Below are 22,966 nucleotides of genomic sequence, written 5' to 3'. Positions count from 1 at the left end.
CGGTAGGAAAATTCAATACTTTAAACGTATTTTTATGAAGAAAATCATCTCTGAAATTCTATCAGCCTTCGAAGACAGTTGAAAACTTTTAGACAAGAGAACTTGCTACAAAACTATAATAATCTGTCGGCACCTCTGCAGGCGAAAGCGTTGCTTTAGGTGGACGTATCACTCTCACCAAGCGCACCTCCAATGTGTATGATGTGTACTCTATTTATGTACATATATCGGAAAAATCCTTTGTGAATCTAAAGCAACACTCCCGTAACTTCCTTCTAGATACTGAATTAGGCTAAATTCTTAATTTCCGCAATCTGCATCGCCATACTAAAACGATCAAATACATGTAAAGGGTCTCCAGCACCTCTTCCTAAACCCATCAAATCAAAATCCCTCCCCTATGATTCGGCCCCATCGCCACAGCTCGTTTCTAAGGCTTTCCATTAGGTGACTTCGATGACGTTTTTGGATTTATTCATATTTTGAATTTTCCTTCACGCAAGTTTTAGAAACTCGCTACAACAACGACAATAACTTACCGCTGGCTCAATAGCTCCCATTCCATCTCTCATTTGAAGCTTTATGGACTCAACCTATTCAAATCGCACACTTATTGGCGCTGTTGTTATTGCTGTTGTAGCCGCTGAAAACATTCCTAAAGTAATTTCGAGGCTTAGTGCCGAGTTGGCAGTCATTGGCCGGATAAAAATACGGGTCCGTTCTGGTTACCGTTTACACCCAACTGATGTGGGAACGGTTGTTTTGTTGGGGCTTATATATAAGCAGTCAGATGGGTGCTGATAAACTTACTCATATAACAACAGCAACAACCCTACTGGTGGAATTACTTCTTTGGCTGCTTACATTTCCCTGCCTCCCAAAACTAAAATGATAAAGGAAAAAAAACTATTTATTTTTGGATGTAGTTTAGATTACTTCTCACTTCCATGACGTTCACGTGGTAATTTATTTATTAATTTGTAAATTGTATTTGCAATGTTTAGTTTAGTAGTTGTAATTGTAATTAGCATATATCCATTGTTTGTTTCAGTTTTGTTTGAATTTCTTAAGACTAGCTATTAAACTAAAAATTCTTCATACTATTTTTTTGCTTTTTTCTGGTTTTCCATTTTATTTATTTTTTTTTTATTTGTTTTTTTCTTGCATTTAACTTAATGATTTTTTGTTTGTTTTTGTTTTTGTTGGGTTTTTCAATTACCACAATTCGTTTTCTAATTCAAACACACATGTAATTTCAAATTTCAAAAACGTTGTAATTTTTAGTATTCGTACGTACAGTTATATGTATATGCAAGTTTGTAATTTGTATTTTTTATTTATGCATGTAAGTATGCGGGTATATAGCAATTCAATAGATTTGCATGATACAAAATATTTCTTTTTTGTTTTTATTGTTTTATTTCACTTTATTTTCGCAAAAGTTTATGTTTATTGTTGTTGTATGCAATCATTTGATAGCTTGGACGCTGTCAAAATAAACTGTAAATCATAAAGTTGCTATTCCAACTAAGGCAAAAAATCATACATATTTATAGCTACACACATACATACAGACTCGTGTGGGTATTTAGTGTGAAAGTGATGCGAAATCACAATATTAATAATAAAATTTGACTAAATCAATAAAATTTTCTAAGCATAAGTATACACATAGATAATATAACTAAATGTTGCTTAAAAAAGTCGTTTAAAACTATTACTTTTTTATTGTTTCATTTGCGTTACTCGCCAACTTCAAGGATGTAGATGATTATCCTTCTCTTTCTTTGCTTTCTTCTTTGTTTAAATGTAATGTTTGTAATTTTTTTTATTTTTTTGTTGTTTATTTTTTGTTTGTTGTCGTAAATATCATTTCCATATTGCACTTGAAGCCAGTGAAGTAATGAATTCATGGGGAGGAGGGACATGATAGTCGACATTTTATATGCTTACATACACATATTTTTATGTTTATTATTTATTGCTATACAAGTTAATGCTATTTTAAAGGATAAATTATCAAATGATTTTAAAAATTATATCTCATATAGATAATGTAAGGCGATAATTGTAAGTTAAAGTAAAAATAATAGTTAATTCTATAACACCATAATATTATTAAATTTTAATAGAACAGTAATTTTCAATTCAATAACGGCAAATCAAACACAATTTGTTTAAAGTGCCACTGAAGTTACCTAGAAACTAAAATGAATGCTAATACTAGGCAAATTTAAGCGACTATGCCAAATGGAAGCTGGCAGAGAAGCAGGGTTGCAAATAATGCATTAAAAAATTATTCAAATAACATTTACATTAATATTTTATAACACCGAAAATCTTAATTGAAAATGAATTTAAATTTTTAAACCCAAATGCGAGTTTGAAAAAAAAAATTTTTGTCCCAAATTCGAAATGAAAAATTATATAAAAATTTGTAACTCCAAAAACCGGATCAAAAATTTATTTTTAGTTTTGATTCCAAAACACCGGTGTAAAAGTTAAAAAAAAAAATGTAATCCCAAGCATATCGTTATATATTGAAAAACAAAAATAAATTGTTTTAAGGGGTCAGTAGGGTAATCTGGCCTGTTTTTTTGACATTTTTTTCATAGAAATTTTTATTCTACAATAGAACTTTTTTCACATATCATGAGGTATTTCGTGGAGTGTATAAACAAATTTTTTTCGGAATTTTTTGATGATATCTTTCGGAGAAATGGCTGAGTGAATGAGATGCGTTTTTTTCACTGGCGGATTTCTCAAGTTTGGATCATGTGAAACACAAAAACCCAATTTATTCTTAAAAAGTACGTGAATGGTTATCGCCCCTCCTAGAATCATGAAAAAATGTTGATTAAATAAAAAAAGTAATTAACGTTTTTTTGTTTTTTTTTTTAATTTTTCCCCATGTTTTTTTTACATAAATTTTGTCATAACATTGTCAATAAATTATAAAAAATTATGAATCATATAGGGACGAAAGCGAGGCGTTTTATGAACATTAAAAAAAAATTAAGCAAATCAGTTGAGTAGTTAGAGCGAAATCATGTCCGCCAGTTTAAAAAAAAGTGTGTTTCGAGAAAAATGCGTTTATAGTGCCGGGTGTGCACTCCGAGCACTCCGAGCGCTCCGAACGTCGAGCGGTATTATTATTTTGGGCCTTTTCGAAACCTTCCAAAGGTAAAGTGGGTTTCTACAATAATTCTAAGGGTATAAGGCAACAGAAAATGCAAACAAAAAAAATTTCAAATTTCAAAAAAAAATTCAAATTTCAAAAAAAATTTCAAAAAAAAATACCCTTCTGACCCCTTAAAATAAACATTTCAATCCCAAACTCGGAATTAAAAATAATAACAAAAAAATGTTTAACCCCAAAAGCCAGTTTAAAAGTATTTTTAGTTTTTTAATTTCCAAAACCGGTTTGAAATTAAAAAAAAGTTTAATCCAAGCACATCTTTATGTATTAAAAAAAATAAATGTTTTTAAAATTAACATTTTTCGCGTTTGCGTATTTTGTGTTCTACCATTTTTAAATAAAATTTGCTCACGGGCATCAAAAACAAAATTAAAAAATAATTTTTCATTTTTTATTATTATGTAAATTAAAAAAAAACCCACACATTGTAATTAAAAATTGAAAATCTAATTTTAGAATTAAAAATTTGATTTTCAAACAAAAATTAAATTTTCGAATAAAAAAAAATATTTTTATAAAATTTTGGATTTCTTAAAATTTTGTATTTTTTGAAAAACTTAGTATTATTTTTTAAATATTTTTAAGAATTTTGTATTTTTTAAAGACCTTTGTATTCTTTTTCAAGACTTTTTAGTTTTTAAGAGTTTTGCTTCTTTTACTTCTGCAAGCTTAAATTAATAAAATTGTAAATTAATAAATTTTGCGCACTAATTCTTTTTTGTTACATACTATTTTTGTACATATGTATGTATGTATGGCGCAATATACGTATAAAAACAAACTTGTAGAAGATGCTCATGTTATTTTAAACATAATTTCATTCAATTTATTTGTTTAATTGTTGTTGGGTACATTAAGCAACAGTGGTTGGCCTTTAGTCTAACTTAAATCATATAAAAAAAAACAATTCATTTGTCTGTTGCTTCTTTGGAAACCAAAACAATATGTATGTATCATACATATAACGCTTAAGATGCTTAAATGTTGATGAAGAGTGGATGCACAATTCACTATTCCTATAACTTTCTATAATGTAAGTTCGATACATTCAATATTAGTTATCCTTTGTTTTTGTTTTTGTATCTATGATAAAGAAAATACATACTATTGAATGTGTAGATTTTCAAAATTTCATAAACGTCCTAATAACCGCTATTCATTAGATTATCATATGTGTAATCCGATGCGCATGACAATTGATTTTCAAATAACTAACTTTTTTTTATCAAATACATACATACCATACATAGACTATAATTTGTTCGATCATTTTCAGATGGAGACTATATAAGCATTTATGCAGAAATTTAATAAAACAAGCTGATAAAATGCGAAAAAGCTATTATATACCAAAGCTTTTATTTGGACTTTTATTTTTTCACGAACTTATGGAAAATTAAGCAAATAAAATTAAATGCTTCTATAAATAATGTTGGAGGAAAAAAAGGATTGTTTAGCTGAAGTTAGGAGAAAATTAGAGAAAAATTTAAAAAAATTAAAGAAAATAATAGAAAAAATAAAAAAAATATAAAAAAAAATAAAATAAAAATAAAAAAAATAAATAAAAAAAATTAAAAAAATATTAAAAAATAAAAAAATAACAAAATGTAGAAATAAAAAAAGTTAAAAAGAAAAAAAAAATTTAAAAATAAAATAAAATATAAAAAAAATTAAAAACAAGAAAAAACGTTAACTTCGGTTGCTCCGAAGCTAATATACCCTTCACAGGTGTATTTCTTTTAGTAACTATGTGTCCAGGTGTAAGGAAGCTATATGCTATTGTAATCCGATCTGAACAGTTTTTGTGGAGATTATATTGTTACCTTAAGCAGTAATCCATGCCAAATTTCGTGAAGATACCACGTCAAATGCAAAAGTTTTCCCTACAAGAACTTGATTCCGATCGTTCAGTTTGTATGGCAGCTACATATATGTTATAGTGGTCCGATATCGGCCGTTCCGACAAATGAGCACCTTCTTGAAGAGAAAATGACGTTTACAAAATTTCAAAACGATATCTGAAAAGCTAAGGGACTAGTTCGTATATATACAGACAGACGGACGGACGGACAGACAGACAGACGAACATGGCTAAATCGACTCAGCTCAACATACTGATCACTTATATATGTATATACTTTATAGGGTCTCCGACGCTTCCTTCTGGGTGTTACAAACTTCGTGACAAACTTAATATACCCTCTTCAGGGTATAAAAAATAAAAAAAAAAAAAATTAAAAAAAATTATTAAAAAAAGAAAATTATTAAAAAAATATTAAAAATTAAATTATTAAAAAAAAATCAAGAATATAAAACATATAAAAAAAATAAATTAAAGAAAAAATTTAAAATAAAAAAATATAGCTTAAAAAGTGAAAGGATGACGATGAAAAGAATTAGAGAAAATTTATTAAATTTTTAAATTAGTTATAATTATTATCCGACCAATTTTTTCCTTAATTTTTTTTTATAATATTTAGTACTTTTTTGTTATATTAATTGAATATTTAATTTTTTTTGTTTTCCATTGCAATACATAAACTATATTTTTCCAAAAACTGCATGCAGATTGAGCACATTATGTAACCAAATTTAATTTTAATTGCGTAAAAACAAAATCACATATCAAATGTAACGCTAATGCATGCCCAGCTTCGATGCAGCTGATGATTTATTCTAAAACAAGTTAAGAATTTTGTTAGTATTTAGACTTACTAATTTAGGTTATAAAATAAAGTCAAGTTTGAGACTCGAAAAGTTCATTAGCAAATTACAAACTAAGAGAAAACAATTTTTTATTTAAACTAAAAAAAAGTTTTCTTTAAACTATAAAAAAAAGTTTTCTTTAAACTATAAAAAAAAGTTTTCTTTTAACTAAAAGAATTAAACTATAAAAAATTGTTTCATTAAACCATATTGGAAAAATTATCAACATTTTTGCCAATACTTGATAAATCATAAAAGATTTTCATAAAATAATTCATGCTTGCATTTGGCAAATTAGTATGCTAGTGAACTTAACTTATTTAAAGCGAATTCCATCTGAAAATGGCTTACACATCTAGATTTTTTATGTATTGCTTTAACACTCCGCTTGTTTGCTTCAACACATACATATATATGTAAATATTAGCCTAAACAACTACTTACCGCATTAATTCGTTATTCATTAATTCAGTAATATTTATAATACTCATTTAAATTACAGACACATACACGTAGATATTAAGGGAGAAAAACTTTCTTAAAACCATGATACGCCACAAACAATTTCTACTAACTCCCAGCAGTTTGCCACGCCTTCTCAATATAACTATTATTACTAAAGTGCAACCAAACCACTTTACGCCTCGACGGTGAAGGGATCGCGCGAATGATGTATTTTCAAGTGTTTGTTGTGATTTGTCTTCGTTGTGGAACTTTTGCCGCATATGGTACACTGAAATGGCCGCTCGCCTGTGTGTATGCGTCGATGTTCGATAAGATAGTAATGCCGATGGAAGGACTTTTTGCACAGGTCACAGGTGAACTTCTTATTGCCGTGATGTTCGCGCCGATGTCGCATATAATTGTATTTCCTGATGAATTTGCAGCCACAATACTCGCATGTGTACGGTTTAATTTGTTTGTGTGCATTCATGTGATTCTTGAAATCGACTTCGCGCACAAACGCCTTGGGGCAGTGTTCACATTTGAATGGTTTCGATGTGCGATTGGCATGCACCCAAGAGTGTATTTTCAAATTCCATTTGGTGGAGAAGGATTTATTGCAAATTGCACAGTCATGTTGTGTGTCCATCGAATGCGTGGCCATGTGTGCCTTGATGGAGGATTTGGCAAATGTTTGCTTGCACAGGGGACACTCCATCGGCTCGGCATAATCGAACTTGTCGGAGTGCGCCAAACGTATGTGGCGGCGCAAGGAGTTTGCGTGCACGAAGCGATCACAACAGTATGGACAACATTTCGGCTTGGCATCGTGTGTCTCTTTGTGCCACAGGAAGCGCGCCTTTGATGGTAACACCTCACCGCAATGGCAAACATACTCCTTCTTCCTTATGATTTGCTTGCCGTGCCGCTTGCGATGTTGTGTCAAATTCGAATAGCGTTTGAAGTATTTCCCTACAACCCAAAAATATGAATTTAGTATTGAAGTAGAGTACAAAAAACAAATTGTAAAAACTTACCGCATACTTTGCACTTGAGTGGCGTATGTCCGGTGTGCATGCGCATATGTTCCACCAACGCGCTGCGCACCACGAACTTCTTCTCACACACATTACAACCGAACTCCTTCCAGCCCAAGTGGCGTTTCAAATGTAATGAGAAATTCTTCCAACGTTGAAACGTTTTGCCACACGTAAAGCATTGGGCGGGATGCTCGCTCAAATGTGCATCGTACAATTTGACCGAAGTGAAATTGCGTCGGCACACGTAACAGAAAAAGATCGATTGTTCAATGAGTTTCTGCTCCATTTCACTTAGGTTATGGCTATCTTTCAGTGTCGAAATATTGTAGGAAACCAACATGCGGTAAAGCGCCGCCAATTTAGTGGCTGGTGTGGTCATCGCCAGTGGTTGTAATAGCGGCTTTGTATCCAGTGCGTCGCCGGCAACATCACCAACACCGCCGGCTATGTTTGCATTGCTTGCGGGCAATAATGGCATACCCTGCTTGTCATCAACTAGCTCTGGCTTGGCATCAACACTCTCACTGTTGCCAGCTGTTGACGTAGAGGCAACTGTTGCCGCCACCGCTGGCGGTGCAGCAGCTAATGGCTGATAGGCATTTTCTACCTCAATTTTTACAATATCCTGTTTTGAATCCTCCAGGAATTCCATGCTATCAGAACGCACAAGCGAACTACTGCAACCTTCAGCCATATTTACCACTACCACATTGTCCACACCGCCAGCGACGGCATTGGATGAGGAAGGTATAGCATCAGGCGCCGTCACAGCGGCATCTGGACGTTGCACGCATATCAAGCGCCGATTCTGACGCACATAGTTGTGTTGCAGTATCATATGTGAATTGCGATCCTTCAGCTTGGGAAACTCTGCCGTGCAATGTGTACACTGATAGACTTTCTTGCGCTGTCGCCTTTGGTCTGCGCCCAATGTGGGCGTGCCGTTGGTAGCGGCAGCAGCTGCCGCCGATGAAGTTGCAGATTCGGCATTTTGACTTAACTGTTGTAGCTGTTCATGTGCCTGCAGTTGTTGGCTGCTTTGTGGCTGGGGTAATAATAACTGTTGTGACGTAATGGTTGCGGTAGGTTGAACGCGTGACACAGTCGCCTTTTCAACTCGACCAGTGGCAGTGCCACTACCACCATGACTGTCCCGCTTTCGTTTCTTCTTGTTAGATGTTGATGTGGATGGTAAGACATCAGTATGTCGTGCGAATAGCTGGAAATTACTATTGCCGCTGCCGGTAGCATTTGCTGCAGCTGAGGTAGTTGCTTCCAAAGGAAGACGAAAATCGAAGCTAATCGAAGTAGACAAAGATATATGTAAAATATTAATAAAAATCAGAAACGGGTTGTAAAAATATATGCTGACCTTTTGCCTGAACGGTTAGCTGGTGCCGTACCAGTTGCCGCAGCTGAGGCGCTCAAATCCTGTACAGTGAAATATTCGTCATGGTTCCAACCATTCTCATGCTGGAATATGCCGGGAAAGGTGGTTTTGAAAAAGCGCGCAGAAATCTCGCCATACATCTATATAACAAAATTAAAATTTATTTAATTTAAATTTCAGGCAAGCATTAAACCAGTGAGGAATAACCAGCACCGGCAGCATAAGGTTTCAAAATCGTCTTTATATAATTCCCCTCTACTCACCGGTTGACTCCACGAGTTTTCAATGTCGCAGTTGCTCTCTTGTCCGGAAATCTCGCCCTTAGCAGGCATCTTTTCATCCGTGCGTATGTTCAGCGCATCAGCCGTGCAACCGCCAGCCAAGCTACTCTCTGTGGCAGCAGCAAACGATGATGAAGTTGAAGATGGCGCACCAGGCATGCCAACTAAAACCTCACGCTTACAAGTATCGAGATCCAAGTATTTACCCACATCACCGCCGTCGACAGCGGCATTGCAGTCCACGGCCAGCGCCGCTTCGAAATCAGCATTAGCCGTGGCCAATGCATGGTGATACCAATGCGATGCAGTGCTGCCCATTTCACCGGCGCTGCCATGTACGCCACCAAAGTGGTTGGTATGTGTTTGTTGCTGTTGCGTGGAACTGGTAGAGTCATCGGTGTGTATAGTATTGCTGCCGGATGCAAGTGTTGCGGCTGTGGTGGCGTCTTGCGCCGCCTGCTGATAAATGGCAGAAAAATTACCGCCTTTGCTGTCAGCTGCTTGTAAGCCACTGCCTGCGCCACTAACGCTGCCACCGTGACCGTAAAGAAAACTGAACGGATAATCTGTGAAGTTGTGGTGCAGGTGTTGTTGTTGCTGCTGTTGTTGTTGGTGTTGCAGCTGTTGGTGATGATGCTGCTGCTGCTGTTGTTGCTGCACCAGATTTAAGTCTCTCACATGCGAAGTGGTGGTGCTGCTGGTGGCACTGGTGGGTACATCCGAAGCTGATTGCGACTGAGAATATGACGACGAAATGACTACCTCTTGCACATCATCGTGTGCTATGAATTCGTCTTCGCACCGCAAGGCGGCATGTGACTCGGTGCTGCTGGTATTGCTGTTAGGGTGTAACGTTGCTGGCTTTGGCGCATTCACTTTGCTTGCGGTGTTCGAGAAGATCGAACTGGCAGAGAGAAAATTGGTTGCGACGTTGTGCGGTGCCTCGTGTTTCTTCGAATTAGCGAAGTCCAACAAGACGCGCGCATCATCAGTCGCTGCATTATCGTTAGAATTGCTACCGTCTTTATCTTCCTCTTTGAAAGGTTGTAGAAAGTTTGTTGGTGCTTCTTGCACACCGCCTACTTGTTCGGTCTTGCATTGTATAATGGGTGCACCAGTGTTATCAACATTTGAGGTTAGATGATTCTCAAGTATGCTATGGGCCAAATTTTGGTTGCCATTGATGCTGATTCTATGGGTATTGCTGTCGTAGGCTGAGGAACTCGGTTCACTTTTAATCAATTTCTGTGCTATTGTATGATGCGTGGGCTGCTCTTTGTCTTGCTGTGACTGACGGATTTTCTCTTGCATTTCCATTTGTGCTTTTGTCGAAGTTGTTGGTTGTTCGCATAGTGCTTCTTCAATGATTATTTGACTATTTATATCTTTAACATCCACATTCCGATTGCAATTGGAATTGATGTTGTTACTGTTGTAGTTAGCATTTGCATCAGTCTTTGTTGCTTTTGGCTTGATAATCAGCTTCTTTGGGCCTCTTTTCTGCACTGGCAGTGTGGTTGAAGTTGGCGCTCGCGTATGCAACAGTGATTGCTCCTCTATTTTGGAAGTAAGATCCACTTGCGGCTGCGAGAAACCATGTATGTCTTCCATGGGATTAAGTGGACGCGGTGGATTATGCGCGTTTTGCTCATCTTGCAGTTGTATTATATGTTGACGTGACAAATCTTGTATAATTATTGATGTTACTTGTGATTGAGCTGCTAATGCAGGCTCGTCGTCAAACATACTTCGTGATTGTGTTCCCGTTGCATCCGAAGCAATCGTTGGTTGCTGCGCCATATCTTTTTGCGTCTGCTGTTGTTGACTAGTTGTTGCCATGCGTATAACACTGGTCACGTGACTTGAGCACATCGCCGTGCCTGCGGCCGATGTTGTCGGCAAAGCGCCATTGTCAGCCGGTTTTACATTGTCACTACTGTCATTTATTCTAACCTTATTGCTACTACAATTATTTTCAACTATTTTTTCAGTCTCATTTTTGTTGTTGGCGATTGTAGGTGGTTCAATTACAGTTGATGCTTGAAAATCGTTAAGCGGTTTTTGTGTTTCGAAAAACTCTGGTTTTCGTTCAGCGAATTTGTGTTGTTCCTGTTCCTGTTGCGGAGTCGGCACTTCGTAGTCGTCATCGGGTGGCTCTTCCTTTTCAACTTTGAGCAAAGGTATAGGCATTGTGCTCGGTAGCGTATTACTCTTCGCTGTTATTTTACTCGACGCTATTATGTTACCGACCAAATCGAGGTATTCATCTAAGTTTAGCTGCACATCACTAAGCACTGTAATAGTGTTTTTGGAGCTACGTTTGCGCGATGTACCCGCCGCATTATTAGTTTGATTGGCATTTGTTGTGGAGCAGCTCGGCAACATATTCGATTCGTTAATTACATTTGCACTCGAATTCGATGACGAACTTGGATCGCTGCTCACATCCACATGAGCAGCACTCGAAGTTGTACAATGTTGGGGTGTTGTTCTGTCGCAATTTGTATTCGTGTTGCTGCTGCAACTGGCGCTTGCCACATCTGATTTATCACTACCGTATATTTTTGTTTGTACCTTACCATCAGCTGATGCAGTGCTCTTATTGCTACTTGTTTCTGCTTCTTTTACTTGCGCATTCACATTCACTTGAGATTTGTTAGCTTTCCGTAATTGCTCGTCTGAGAGATTTTCTTCGCATTCGATATCCATGGGTATGACTTCGTTTGCTTTCGCAGTGTCATCGATTGTTGAAACCTTCTTGCTATCGTTGTCTTTAATATCACCGTTATCGCCATCCGCATCATCATCATCATCGTCTTCTTTCTCATTGTCTTCGTGTATATGCAACACGCTTAATGGCGACTGATATATACGCTCGATTACCGAAAATTCACCATTGTCCTTCTCAACGCATTCCACAATGTGCTTCGGTGTTTCCTGGACTATAAAATCGCCGTTGTCGCGTTCCAAATAATGCGCCACCGGTGATTCTGCGTAACGTAACACTGAAGACGACGAAGGAGATTGCACAGCTGTCATCAGCAATGCATTGTATGGCGAAGCGATTTGGCGCATACCAGGTGACGATGACATGGTAACAATGGCTGGTGTGGTGGTTGCTGCCGATGCAGTTACAGTCGTTGATGGAGGAAGCGTTTGACTTGTTGCTGCGTTGCTGACATCAATGACATCTGTTGCAACTCGTTGTTGTACGGCTGGCATAGCTTTGACCGGAGCACCAAAATGTGACAATGTATGTGGTAATTGTTGTTGGTGAAGCTGGTGCAAGTTGGTTGGTGTACGTGTGGGTGGTGGCGGTGGCGGAAGCAATTCCGTTGGTTTCGTACCCATGGTAGCTTTTGCGTTTGCAGTTGGTATATTTGCAAGTGTGTGTTGTTGGTGATGCTGGTGGAGTTGTTGCAACGATGGCGTACAGTTCGCCAATGCCTGTGATTGTGTGGCATGCATTGTGACACGTTGTTGTATCTGGCGTGTTAGCTGCTGATGGTGCTGTTGTTGCTGATGCGATTGTTGTTGCAGTTGCAGATGTTGTTGTTGTATGTGGTTTTTATCTGTAGTGGCATGTTTGTTTTTGTTTTGGTTATTTTGAGATCGAATTTGACTTATCGCTGTGCCATAAGCGGGCGGTGGTTTCTGATGTTGCAGTTGTGTTGATGCGTGGAATGGAAACAGCTGAAAATTAAATTACCAAAAATAATCGAATGAGGAATGAAGAACACATACATACATTACAAACTTACCGTGGGCGGTGGTGTTGGCAAAGCAGCTGAATAATATATTTTCAAGTTCTGTTGTTGCTGCTGTTGTTGTTGCTGATTATGAGCATGTTGCTGTTGTTGATACTGATGTTGTAGCTGTGGATGCGGCTGTTGGATCGGATGCATTTGTATGTGACGGTGTGAGGCAGCATTGCTTGCAAATAAATTGTTTGAATGTGATTGATGTAATAATTTGTTTGGCACTTGACCGACCACTAGTGGCATTGCTGCCATTGGTGGAGGTGGTGGTGGCAAAATATTGCGCTGTTGTGCAATTTCTATGTGTGCACTTGCACTATCCATGTGCGGTTTTGGTTTTTGCAGTTGATTCTTTTGCTGTTGTTGTTGTTGCTGGTGTCGCTGCTCTAATTGACTGGTTGCTAATTGTTTTTGTTGCATTTGGTGGTATCTATTAGCCGCATAATCATCAAATTGGCCGGGTAACTGCACTTGCCCAATACCGTTGGCAGGCACTGCCGTTGTGACAGACACTTGTACTTTATCACTTAGACTACCGGCGTCAGTTTTGATCTCCCTTTTATTCTCTAACTTCTTATTGTTTGCGTTTGCCGCTACATCAACTGACGCTCTTAACGTCGCTGATGTAGAAGGGGCGCTTGCAGTTGAAGTCGACGGTTTATTTATTGCCGATATGCCACAGAACGCATTTGCAAAACTCTGACTGCTAATTTGAGCTGTGTCATTAACGGCAAAATTGGATGTGCCACTCGTCGCCGAATTGCTGGTTGCATCCGAATCAGTTGATATCGTGGCGGGAATTGGCTTTTCATCCGGATCAGCTTTGGGTGCGCTACCGCCACTTAATGACGCGGCCAGTGCAGTACTAGCAGCGCTACCACCACTCCCCGAAATGGTCATTTGCACAAGTGCCTTAATCACTTGCTCTTTAGGATGTGTCTCCAAATGATCTGAGAGATTCATGCCAGCATGCAGGAACAGTGTGCATACCGGACACTGTACGTTTTCCCCCATTTTGTGTGTTTTTATTTCTACGCTTCGTGATCGTTGTATGTATTAGGTTTAATGTGATAATGCTGTTGCAGTAATTACTTCAAGACAGTATGGCTTGAAATCATAAAATCGGTTCAGTTCCTTCTTTAGCCATCTTCGTTAGAACATCAGTAAATTAAGCGAGGATGCATCAATCTAGAAAATATATTGAGTATATTAAAAAATTTCTATTAAAATTTCTGTCTAAAGCACTGCGGGAAATAACAAATAAATACTTCTTTATTAGAATGATAGAAGAGAATGTTAAATATAAATTTTCGTTAAGGTGGCACTCAACAACAATATACCCAACGGAAAATACTAAGCACCATACTACACTAAAATTAATTTACGCTCTCAAATGAAATACAGCTGCTTTTAAACAGCTTTTTTCTTTAGTGCACCCTAGTGTTGCGCTTACACCATTAATTTGTCCTTAATTGCTGAACAACAATCAAAAACGAAGTTTTAATACTAAAGGGTATAGGAAGGCTTGTTACTTTCTTTTGACCTGTAAGTTTGTATGCAGCTATATGCTGTAGTGCTGCGATATATTTCATGAAGAGCCATCTTCAAATAAAAAAGATGTTCATGCGAGAGCTTGGTTTGTATGGCAGCGGTATGCTATAGATGTCTGGCATCGACGATACGTAAAAATGTCCATCTTTTGGTGTGAAAAGAACGTGGGCAAAATTTCATATCGGGATTTCTAAAACTTAGGCCCTAGTTCACATACATACATATATACAAATCTCTGACGGTTTCATCTTGCTAAACTTTAAATTTTATACCTTTTTCAAGTATTAAAACAAAGAAAAAATTTTCTTTAAGAATTTCTTACAATTAATAAATTTTGTCACAAAAGTTCTGTTCACTTGTCGAATTCTTAAAAGTTAAAAATATATGAAAGTATAAAATAGTTTAAAATTTTCATACTATTAGACTACTCTCAGCTATTTTAGCGAGAACTTCATTGTATGTTGTTACGTTTGTATATACTATTTGCCACGTAAATTTACCCTATAGCCCACAAACTAAATTTGAAGTTTTATTCAAGAACAGAGATTCTTACTCTTGCTTACCAAAACTCAATACAACACTTGTAGGTACATACACACATATGTCATTTCTCATATGCTTGTTGTCGACTCAATAAAATATGAATTAATAAAATAAACAACGATTGGGGTCGTTATTCGAGTGTGACCTTCAAATTGAATACCTAATCGACTATATTTAAATTACCCTGTACGGCGTTTATCACACGAGTAACCGCTTACTAAAGTCATCATACCTTCGCACATAAAATAAGCACAAAATTATAAATGTTGTAGCTGAAAGGCTAAATCGATTCGATGATAACTGGTAAAAATGTGACGAAAGGAGTGCAAGTAATCGTGTCCTCTGATCCAAGGAAGACATATGTACGATTGTGAAAACAAAGCAGATATCAAAGGAAAAACAATTTATGAAAACGATCACACGAGTCGAAGATGAGAATGAACTGCGACTATATACATACATACATACACATAGTATATGTATACACAAATGCACATGAGTATGTACTGTTTATTAAACCAAGAAATTATCTACTATGTGGACTATATATCAATACACATATCAGTAAGAACGTTTGTAAAAAAATTATGAAGGCTATGTGTAAGTTAAATACGAGTAAAGGAGTTTGTCAGGAGGAAAATGACAATAAAGTGCCTTAAATACAAACTCGATAAGCATTCATTCTTTCAAAGTGTAAATGCATATTTCTCTGGTGACGAGAAAATGCAAAGCATGGGGCAGGAAAGAGAACTCAATCTACATATATGGTGAAGTGCACATTGAAGCACACAGGTTATACTTACACATACACAACTTTGACAGAAGGTAATGAGGCACATATTCATACGTACGTGAGTATACAGGCGGAGCACTGGTTGAGCATTATTATATTGTTGTTATTGTTTTTACTATGCGCATCTTCAACGATCAATTTATATATGTATGTATGTATACCGTATGGGGTGCAGCAGACGATAATAATGACGGCAAAAGCAAACGAACACATGCAAACTCTGTGATTAAGGAACTAAATGAACAAGAGGCATAAGCAAACGAACAACAAAGTACCAGATAAAAACAAAAACAAAGTTAAACATTTAAAGCTTGAAATACATGTTCAACAATGTGTATGAACGTACTTATGTATGTACATACATACATATGTATATAAATTTTTATATACTTTAATAAGTACGTAGATATGTAGATATGTTCGAATGAAGTAGCTCTGACATGGTGTGGCGAATAATAATAATACAAGCACGAAATGTGAAGTACACACAACAAAGAGGCGAAATGTACCAATGGAATTATACACAGATGAAATGTAAGACGATACAGCCAAAATGGTGTGCCGGGAGAACAAGCAAATATGAGAAGCAAAAGGAACAGGTAGATTGTGATATAAGAAATGTCGAGAAACGGTAGTTCCTAATAAATAATTTAATATTTTCTGCCATTTCTAATATCACAAGAAAACATTTATGCATAATCCTATAGGTTTGTTCATAAAGGCACACACCATCACAATAAATTGAAAAAAGAGCAAGCGAAACTTGGAAAATCTTGGCACAGCTACTTGGTCCGTGTAGAGTCATGAGTTTGAGATACTACCCTTATTGATTTTTCAAAATCAAGGAGTACATCTCCCACTCAATTCATCATCTGCGAATCCACACTATGCGTTAGATGCGTAGAACCAATACGTATACAATTGTTTGTAGCACATAGACACAAAAATTTACAAGCAAAAGAATTCTATTAGTACTGATTTTCATACTAAATTATTAACACGTGCCTCTAAATAAGCATGCAGATATCTGATTGTAAATTAACAAACAATTCGAATGTAAATATGTTCGTTTATATGTATATATTTGATGTCCAACTAGTTAACTCCACCAAAGCTTACCATTACCACTTCCAGTATTGTGAACATGTATGCTACACTTTCTGTTAGTGTTTTTGCTTCACCTCCCACCGCTTGTAAGAGTGATCGCTTTCAATGACTTCCAAGCTCTGTTTTGCCCTTTTTAGTGGTTTGTTTGTTGCATATGTAGATAATTATGTACATATGTATGTTTTTTAAAGATTTTTTTTTTTTTGTTTTTCAATAATTTTCAGCACACATACACAGAGTTACAACACAGTATCTTCTTTTCCTTTTTTAGTTTTTTTTTATATCACTATACAAATTTTTTCATAGTTTTCAAGGGGTGTTCACATTATTAAACATAGCAATGTTCCCATTACAAATGTCTTTGGAACGAGTACACTGACTATGGTCAAACTGGGATGGCGACAAATTGTGTGGAACGGAAATAACGCTTTTTTACTTTTATATAGTCATGGAACGTAGCGAAAGCAACAAAGATAATTGAATTTTATTTCACCGTTCTTCACTCACGCATTTATGATACTGCAGAAAGATATGGAATGGTATTTCTTGTTCTCATTGTTTTAACTAAAAAAGTTACAAATTGTTATGACCCCAGTTATTGCGTCCAAGTTAACTTGTTTGTGTGTTGTTACTACTGTGCTGGTGCTGGTATCGACCTTAAACCGCAGTCGATATGGGGTGCCGATCCTTGAGTTCTACCTTAGCTCCTCCTTATTAGAGTTCGTTCCTGTCACTCACAGACGTTCAATGACACAATTTTTTATTTCTTTTTTACGTATAGCCCCATACACTCCTTCCAAAGCATGTAATGCGAATGCTTCAACTGCTGCTTGTGTATGCGATTGCGAGGCCGTCCGACGGAGACCCGTTCGTATAAGTCACACAAAAGAATTTTTACATGCGATTTTCACGACTAATCTTGGCTATAATCTATATATTTCAGATGAAATCATTACTACACTGGTTTGTGCTGTGTTTTTCACTATTTTTGCATATTTCCAAACACTGTAAATAACTTTAATTCAGTTGAAAATATTCTGCACCGAAATGAAAAATTACGACAACGTCTAGATATTGTGTAGTAATAGAGTACACATTTTGACAATGGCCGACACAGAGTGCTCTCGAACAGACAATTTATAGCTAGGTTCGAGGACTCAAATCATAGCAAGTGTTCAACGATTAAAAATTATAACACATAACAAAAATTATATTTAATTTTTTTACATACCTTTTTAAATGAACAATATTTATTAATTTTGGTAAAGGTTCAGCTTATTTTTTATAAAAATATTTTTAACGAATCATTGGTATGAACAAAATATATTTTACCTAATTTATTTCTTATTTCTAATCTTTTTGTTTTACTCTTTATCCTTGATACTACTTTAATTAATAGGTTTATTTTCACAATTTTGCAACAAAAATTTAATTTTGTTAAAATTACCATTAAATTAACTTAAAATTTTTAATGAATTGTTATATATGAGCACGTTGAACATACCACAGCTAATACAGCCCTGTATTTGTTGTCAACGTGAGTCGTTTTCAGCTGTATGATTTGCCGCTGACATATAGGAAAAAATATTAAATTTTAAAACATCTATAAATTTCTTTGAAATTTTATTAGAAAGTCTTAGAAAGGTGAAATTGCGGATTTAAATTTAAAAGGACTACAGAGACCTAAAAACGTAAACATGGCGGATAAAAATTCCGAACAAAGTATTATGGATAAGTCCATGCGATCCGTTTTCGGTAAGTTTTTATATATTCTTTACCTTTATAGAAATGGTAAACTATACGCTATACTATTAACATTTCTTGAATAGTGGGCAATATTCCATATGAAGCAACGGAGGAGAAACTTAAGGAGATTTTTAGTGAGGTGGGACCGGTCCTATCACTCAAGTAAGCATAATGCCCTCAAGCTGATTGTAAATTTTTATAACTAATGCATTTATAGGCTAGTATTTGATCGTGAAAGTGGAAAGCCTAAAGGTTTTGGGTTTTGTGAATACAAAGATCAGGAAACGGCTCTTAGTGCCATGCGTAATTTAAATGGTTATGAAATCGGTGGTCGTACACTACGTGTAGACAACGCTTGTACTGAAAAGTCTCGCATGGAGATGCAACAGCTGCTGCAAGGCCCCCAAATTGAGAATCCCTATGGCGAACATTGTGATCCAGATCAGGCACCAGAAATAATCACAAAGACCGTGGCATCTTTGCCACCAGAGCAAATGTATGAGTTGATGAAGCATATGAAGCTTTGTATACAAAACAATCCTTCAGAATCTCGTCAAATGTTGATGTTAAATCCTCAACTTGCATACGCTTTGTTGCAATCAATGGTTGTAATGCGTATAGTTGACCCGCAAGCAGCATTGGTAAGGACACTTTAACAAATGTGAATGAACATTTATATCTTAATTTTCACTTTTATAGGGAATGCTGTTCAAAGCAAATCAGATGCCACCTGTACTTGGTGGAAATCCGTTGTCTGGAAGTGTGCAGTCGCAAAGTATATCGTCAAATATTATGCAACAATCACAGCCACAACCGACACAGCCGCCGCCATTAGTTGGAGGACCACCAATGCCCGTACCCGGTCCGAATTTCAATGTAATGCAAGGCGGTGATATTGATTTACGCGCTATGAGCGGTCCTGCATTAGGTGGACCCGGCAACATGGATCCAAGGCAAATGGATCCGCGCATGGCTCGAAATATTGACCAAGATATGCGCGCTATGCCGAATCCTGTACCGCCACCACACATGGATCCACGTGCACAGCGGCAGATGCCACCACAACAGGTCAATCCACAACCGTCATTCCCAACGGATCCGCGACAACGACAAATCGACCCCCGACTTCGTGGAAACGCAGGTGGCCCACCGGGCATACCAGGTCCCACTATGTCACAGCAACAACAAACAGCTCAGCAGCAGCTGCAAAATCGTTTAGCTTCGAATTGTGGCATACCAAACGATGCAACGGATCAGGAAAAAGCCGCTCTTATTATGCAAGTGTTGCAACTATCTGATGAGCAGATTTCGCAATTACCACCGGAGCAACGCGCCAGTATTTTGGTACTCAAGGAGCAGATCGCAAAGAGCACACAGCGTTAATTTCCAATATATTCACTATATAAATGAAAAACTGGATTGCGTATGACTTAACTATTTCCAATTTAATAATAGGTACCAATGTAATGTATAATTGGTTTTTTCAGACACAATAAAAAATTGAACATTCGATTATAAAAATAATGTTGTATACATATTTATTGTAGCTTATGGCAGGGTGACCAAGGCTTGATGTAGTTTTTGCACTGCCGTATTAACAATTTGTCGCAAACTTTCATCTTCCGGGCAATGCACTTGCTAAAAATAAAATAAATGTTAACAAATATATAAATTTAGGCATATTATTTAACTAACCAGTGTTTCCAAATTCACTTCGGCTCGCTTTCCGGCCACTGTAACGGGCAAAACATCGCCTTTGAACATCTTTGGTACTGAATGCTCGCCAAATGTATCCTGCAGTGTTTCCACTAAACATTCATTAAAATGTGTGCGATCCGATTTGGCTATAGCCGTGGTGCCCTTAATGTTAGTACCACCCATTTCAGTTTGCATTATGCAAGCGAGTACAGAGTCGGCGAACATATCGTTAACGGGCGTTGCCTGCCACTCCATTATAATTATTTTTCCCTCCACCGATAAGTCGATGCACTTAAATGCGCGAATATGTTTTTCTTCCTCTAGTACTTCCGTCGTGCCGGCACCACCAATTCGATCCAGCAGTAACTTTAAGGTGCTTACCGAACTATTCCATGGTATGGATTGTCGCTGTGTTACAACGGACATACTCATGTCGGTGTATTCTGAAAATAATTACATTAATACAAATATTGTCAACGTATTTAACAGGTAACTTACTCGACAAATCAGAAGCTGCAAGCAGATGGTATTTGAAGTCGCGTTTCACTAGGACTCCAGATAATTTATTACCAACTTCTGGCTTTGTAGCCGCTAAATTACCCATTACTTTGGCGGTTTTTTCGCCACGGAAGTATAGCTCCACGGAATGTGTGTTTCGGGGATTGTAGAATTTGATGTTTGTGGTAGTATCGGCTTCATATTCACGCTGCAATGCCATTTTAAGACGGGACATTTCGTTCTGCTCACCATGAACCAAAACCTTGACGATTGAGATATTTAATACTAGACAAAACTTATACAAAATAAGTTTAAAGGGAACTTACCACATGTTGAGGTTTTAGCAGTCGTATAAATTCGCTGGTTTGCTGGTAGTCAGTATGTGCAGAAAATGAAATATAATCCACAGACATATTTAATGGCAACTTTTGTCCAGCTAAAGTCGTAATTTCTTCTGGTTCAGACAGTATGGTTTTAGCCAATGTGCCCTCAACACAGTAGCCAGCAATAATGACACCATTTTTGGGATCTGTGCACCAATTTTCGAATAATTCTCGCGACAAACCACTTTGCATCATACCAGGTGACGCCATCACAACACAGGGACCGATGTCGTCAAAATGATCTATGCCTTTCAGATTTGAAATGTGTCGAAACACAAATGGATTATTCACAGCGATTTGGCGTCGTATCTTGTCATTCATGGCATTAATATATGTTTGATATACAGCCATGCATTTCTTAGCCAGCGATGATGCATAGTAAATGGGTATTTCGTGCAGTTCAGGATTCTGTGACCAATATTCGTCTAGTATAAGTAGCAACTCTTGAGCGCGTCCTAAAGCAAATACCGGTATCAAGCAACGACCACCCTGCTGTACCGTCTTTTGCACCAATGATGTAAATCTGTTTTCACGATCTTCGCGCTTTTCATGAATATGAGTACCATAGGTTGATTCTGTTATGAGGACGTCTGGTTTAACTGGTGGTATCTCGGCAGCCATCAAATGGCGATCTTCCTGTCTAGAAAAGTCACCTGTGTAAAGTATCTTCACGCCGGCAATTTCAATTAGAAACATAGCAGCACCGAGTACATGTCCTGCATTGTAAGCACAAAAGCGTACACCCATAACGTCACGTTCTTCGTGGAAATTTATAGTTTCTATTTTTTCCATAGACGCCTCCAAATCCGCTTCAGTGTAGAGCATTTGCTCTGTGGAAATGTTACTAATCTTTATGTAATCCGATAACATCCAACGATATATAGCTTTCGTGGCGTGTGTCATAAAGCATCGCCCACGAAAACTGGTCTTCATCAGAAACCATGGCAGCGCACCGCAGTGATCCAAGTGAAAACTATACATAATTTAACAACAATTAGTTGTATGTGAGTGATTTAGTAGTAGTTATTTATGTTGTGCTACTTACTGCGATATAAAGAGGAGATCAACTTCATCAGCTTCTATTAAGTCTACATAAGGCAATGCATCCATACCGGATAAACCCGGGTGTATGCCGCAATCAAGCTATATAATTTAAAACTGTATTTTGGTTTATGTTTAAATACAAAAATTTTGCAATAAATACCATGATTTTCTTTCCCTTAAAGTCAAGCATTATACAAGATCTTCCAACTTCCTGACCGGCCCCCCTAAAAGTAAGATATTATTACAATTACTGAAGTGTATATTTATATTTTTTTCTTACAGTGGCTTAATTTGAAGAAGGTCACTTTCTTCTGCCGGTACTCTATCATCATTACGTTGTGACATTTTAGTGAATGTTTAATATAAATTATTATAATTATTTGAAAATAAACACGCGTTTAAAGATGCAAACAGAGAATGGCAAACAGCTTGAAAATTTGGACGCCAGCCGTTCTAGCAAAAGCCGAAAATGTCAAAAACAGCTGTGAACGTTTTGGTTAAGGGTTAACATGTAATCTTAATGACCAAGATTTGTTTCGACAGTTACATTTTTGTTGCAATGTGTTGAATTTTTGTACATTTTATGTAACTCTCTTGTAAGCCATCAACTTATGGTGATATGATAAAAGATCATTAAAGTCGATAAAAAAGATTTTACCAAATATATGCACATTTTCAAAATCTCTCAAACAAATTTTTCTATCAAATACAGGTAACTCTGACAGAGTGGAGTGCTTTTTACATTTGTTTTGCTCGCGTCATTCTTTGCTTCTTCTGCTCCATGC

General features: G+C 36.7%; 3 protein-coding genes across 3 annotated transcripts; 1 reads left to right on the top strand and 2 right to left on the bottom strand.

The window, feature by feature from the left end:
* Positions 1–6,105: 6,105 nt before the first annotated feature.
* LOC120781432 lies at positions 6,106–17,871 on the bottom strand. Its single transcript, XM_040113656.1, has 6 exons — positions 16,825–17,871; positions 12,822–14,006; positions 9,043–12,753; positions 8,762–8,919; positions 7,387–8,687; positions 6,106–7,321 (listed from the first exon to the last, which is right to left on the bottom strand). Exons 2-6 carry the CDS (start codon positions 13,830–13,832, stop codon positions 6,543–6,545), a joined length of 6,960 nt encoding a protein of 2,319 aa, XP_039969590.1. The 5' UTR covers positions 13,833–14,006; positions 16,825–17,871; the 3' UTR covers positions 6,106–6,542.
* Positions 17,872–18,351: 480 nt separating this feature from the next.
* Positions 18,352–20,078, top strand: LOC120779546 (cleavage stimulation factor subunit 2). Its single transcript, XM_040111890.1, has 4 exons — positions 18,352–18,567; positions 18,642–18,720; positions 18,776–19,199; positions 19,258–20,078. The coding sequence occupies exons 1-4, from the start codon at positions 18,510–18,512 to the stop codon at positions 19,939–19,941; spliced, it is 1,245 nt and encodes a 414-aa protein (XP_039967824.1). The 5' UTR covers positions 18,352–18,509; the 3' UTR covers positions 19,942–20,078.
* LOC120779539 (cleavage and polyadenylation specificity factor 73) lies at positions 19,978–22,608 on the bottom strand. The gene is made up of 7 exons (XM_040111887.1): positions 22,462–22,608; positions 22,342–22,405; positions 22,183–22,280; positions 21,081–22,110; positions 20,755–21,016; positions 20,254–20,699; positions 19,978–20,196 (listed from the first exon to the last, which is right to left on the bottom strand). Exons 1-7 carry the CDS (start codon positions 22,524–22,526, stop codon positions 20,107–20,109), a joined length of 2,055 nt encoding a protein of 684 aa, XP_039967821.1. The 5' UTR covers positions 22,527–22,608; the 3' UTR covers positions 19,978–20,106.
* Between the last annotated feature and the right edge of the window lie 358 nt (positions 22,609–22,966).

Source organism: Bactrocera tryoni, chromosome 1 (assembly GCF_016617805.1).
Source record: "Bactrocera tryoni isolate S06 chromosome 1, CSIRO_BtryS06_freeze2, whole genome shotgun sequence".
NCBI classification, from domain to species: domain Eukaryota; kingdom Metazoa; phylum Arthropoda; class Insecta; order Diptera; family Tephritidae; genus Bactrocera; species Bactrocera tryoni.
This window is presented reverse-complemented; position numbering and strand designations above follow the sequence as displayed.

Coding starts and splice junctions, on each gene's coding strand:
- LOC120781432 (XM_040113656.1), bottom strand. CDS start 13,832: ATGGGGGAAAACGTACAGTGTCCGGTATGCACACTGTTCCTGCATGCT. Junction 8,920..9,042: donor AAAACTCGTGGAGTCAACCG/GTGAGTAGAGGG, acceptor TTTGTTATATAG/ATGTATGGCGAGATTTCTGC. Junction 7,322..7,386: donor ACTCAAGTGCAAAGTATGCG/GTAAGTTTTTAC, acceptor TTTGGGTTGTAG/GGAAATACTTCAAACGCTAT.
- LOC120779546 (XM_040111890.1), top strand. CDS start 18,510: ATGGCGGATAAAAATTCCGAACAAAGTATTATGGATAAGTCCATGCGA. Junction 18,568..18,641: donor GTCCATGCGATCCGTTTTCG/GTAAGTTTTTAT, acceptor TTTCTTGAATAG/TGGGCAATATTCCATATGAA. Junction 18,721..18,775: donor GGACCGGTCCTATCACTCAA/GTAAGCATAATG, acceptor ATGCATTTATAG/GCTAGTATTTGATCGTGAAA.
- LOC120779539 (XM_040111887.1), bottom strand. CDS start 22,526: ATGTCACAACGTAATGATGATAGAGTACCGGCAGAAGAAAGTGACCTT. Junction 22,406..22,461: donor CTTCTTCAAATTAAGCCACT/GTAAGAAAAAAA, acceptor TCTTACTTTTAG/GGGGGCCGGTCAGGAAGTTG. Junction 21,017..21,080: donor TGCTAAAACCTCAACATGTG/GTAAGTTCCCTT, acceptor TCAATCGTCAAG/GTTTTGGTTCATGGTGAGCA.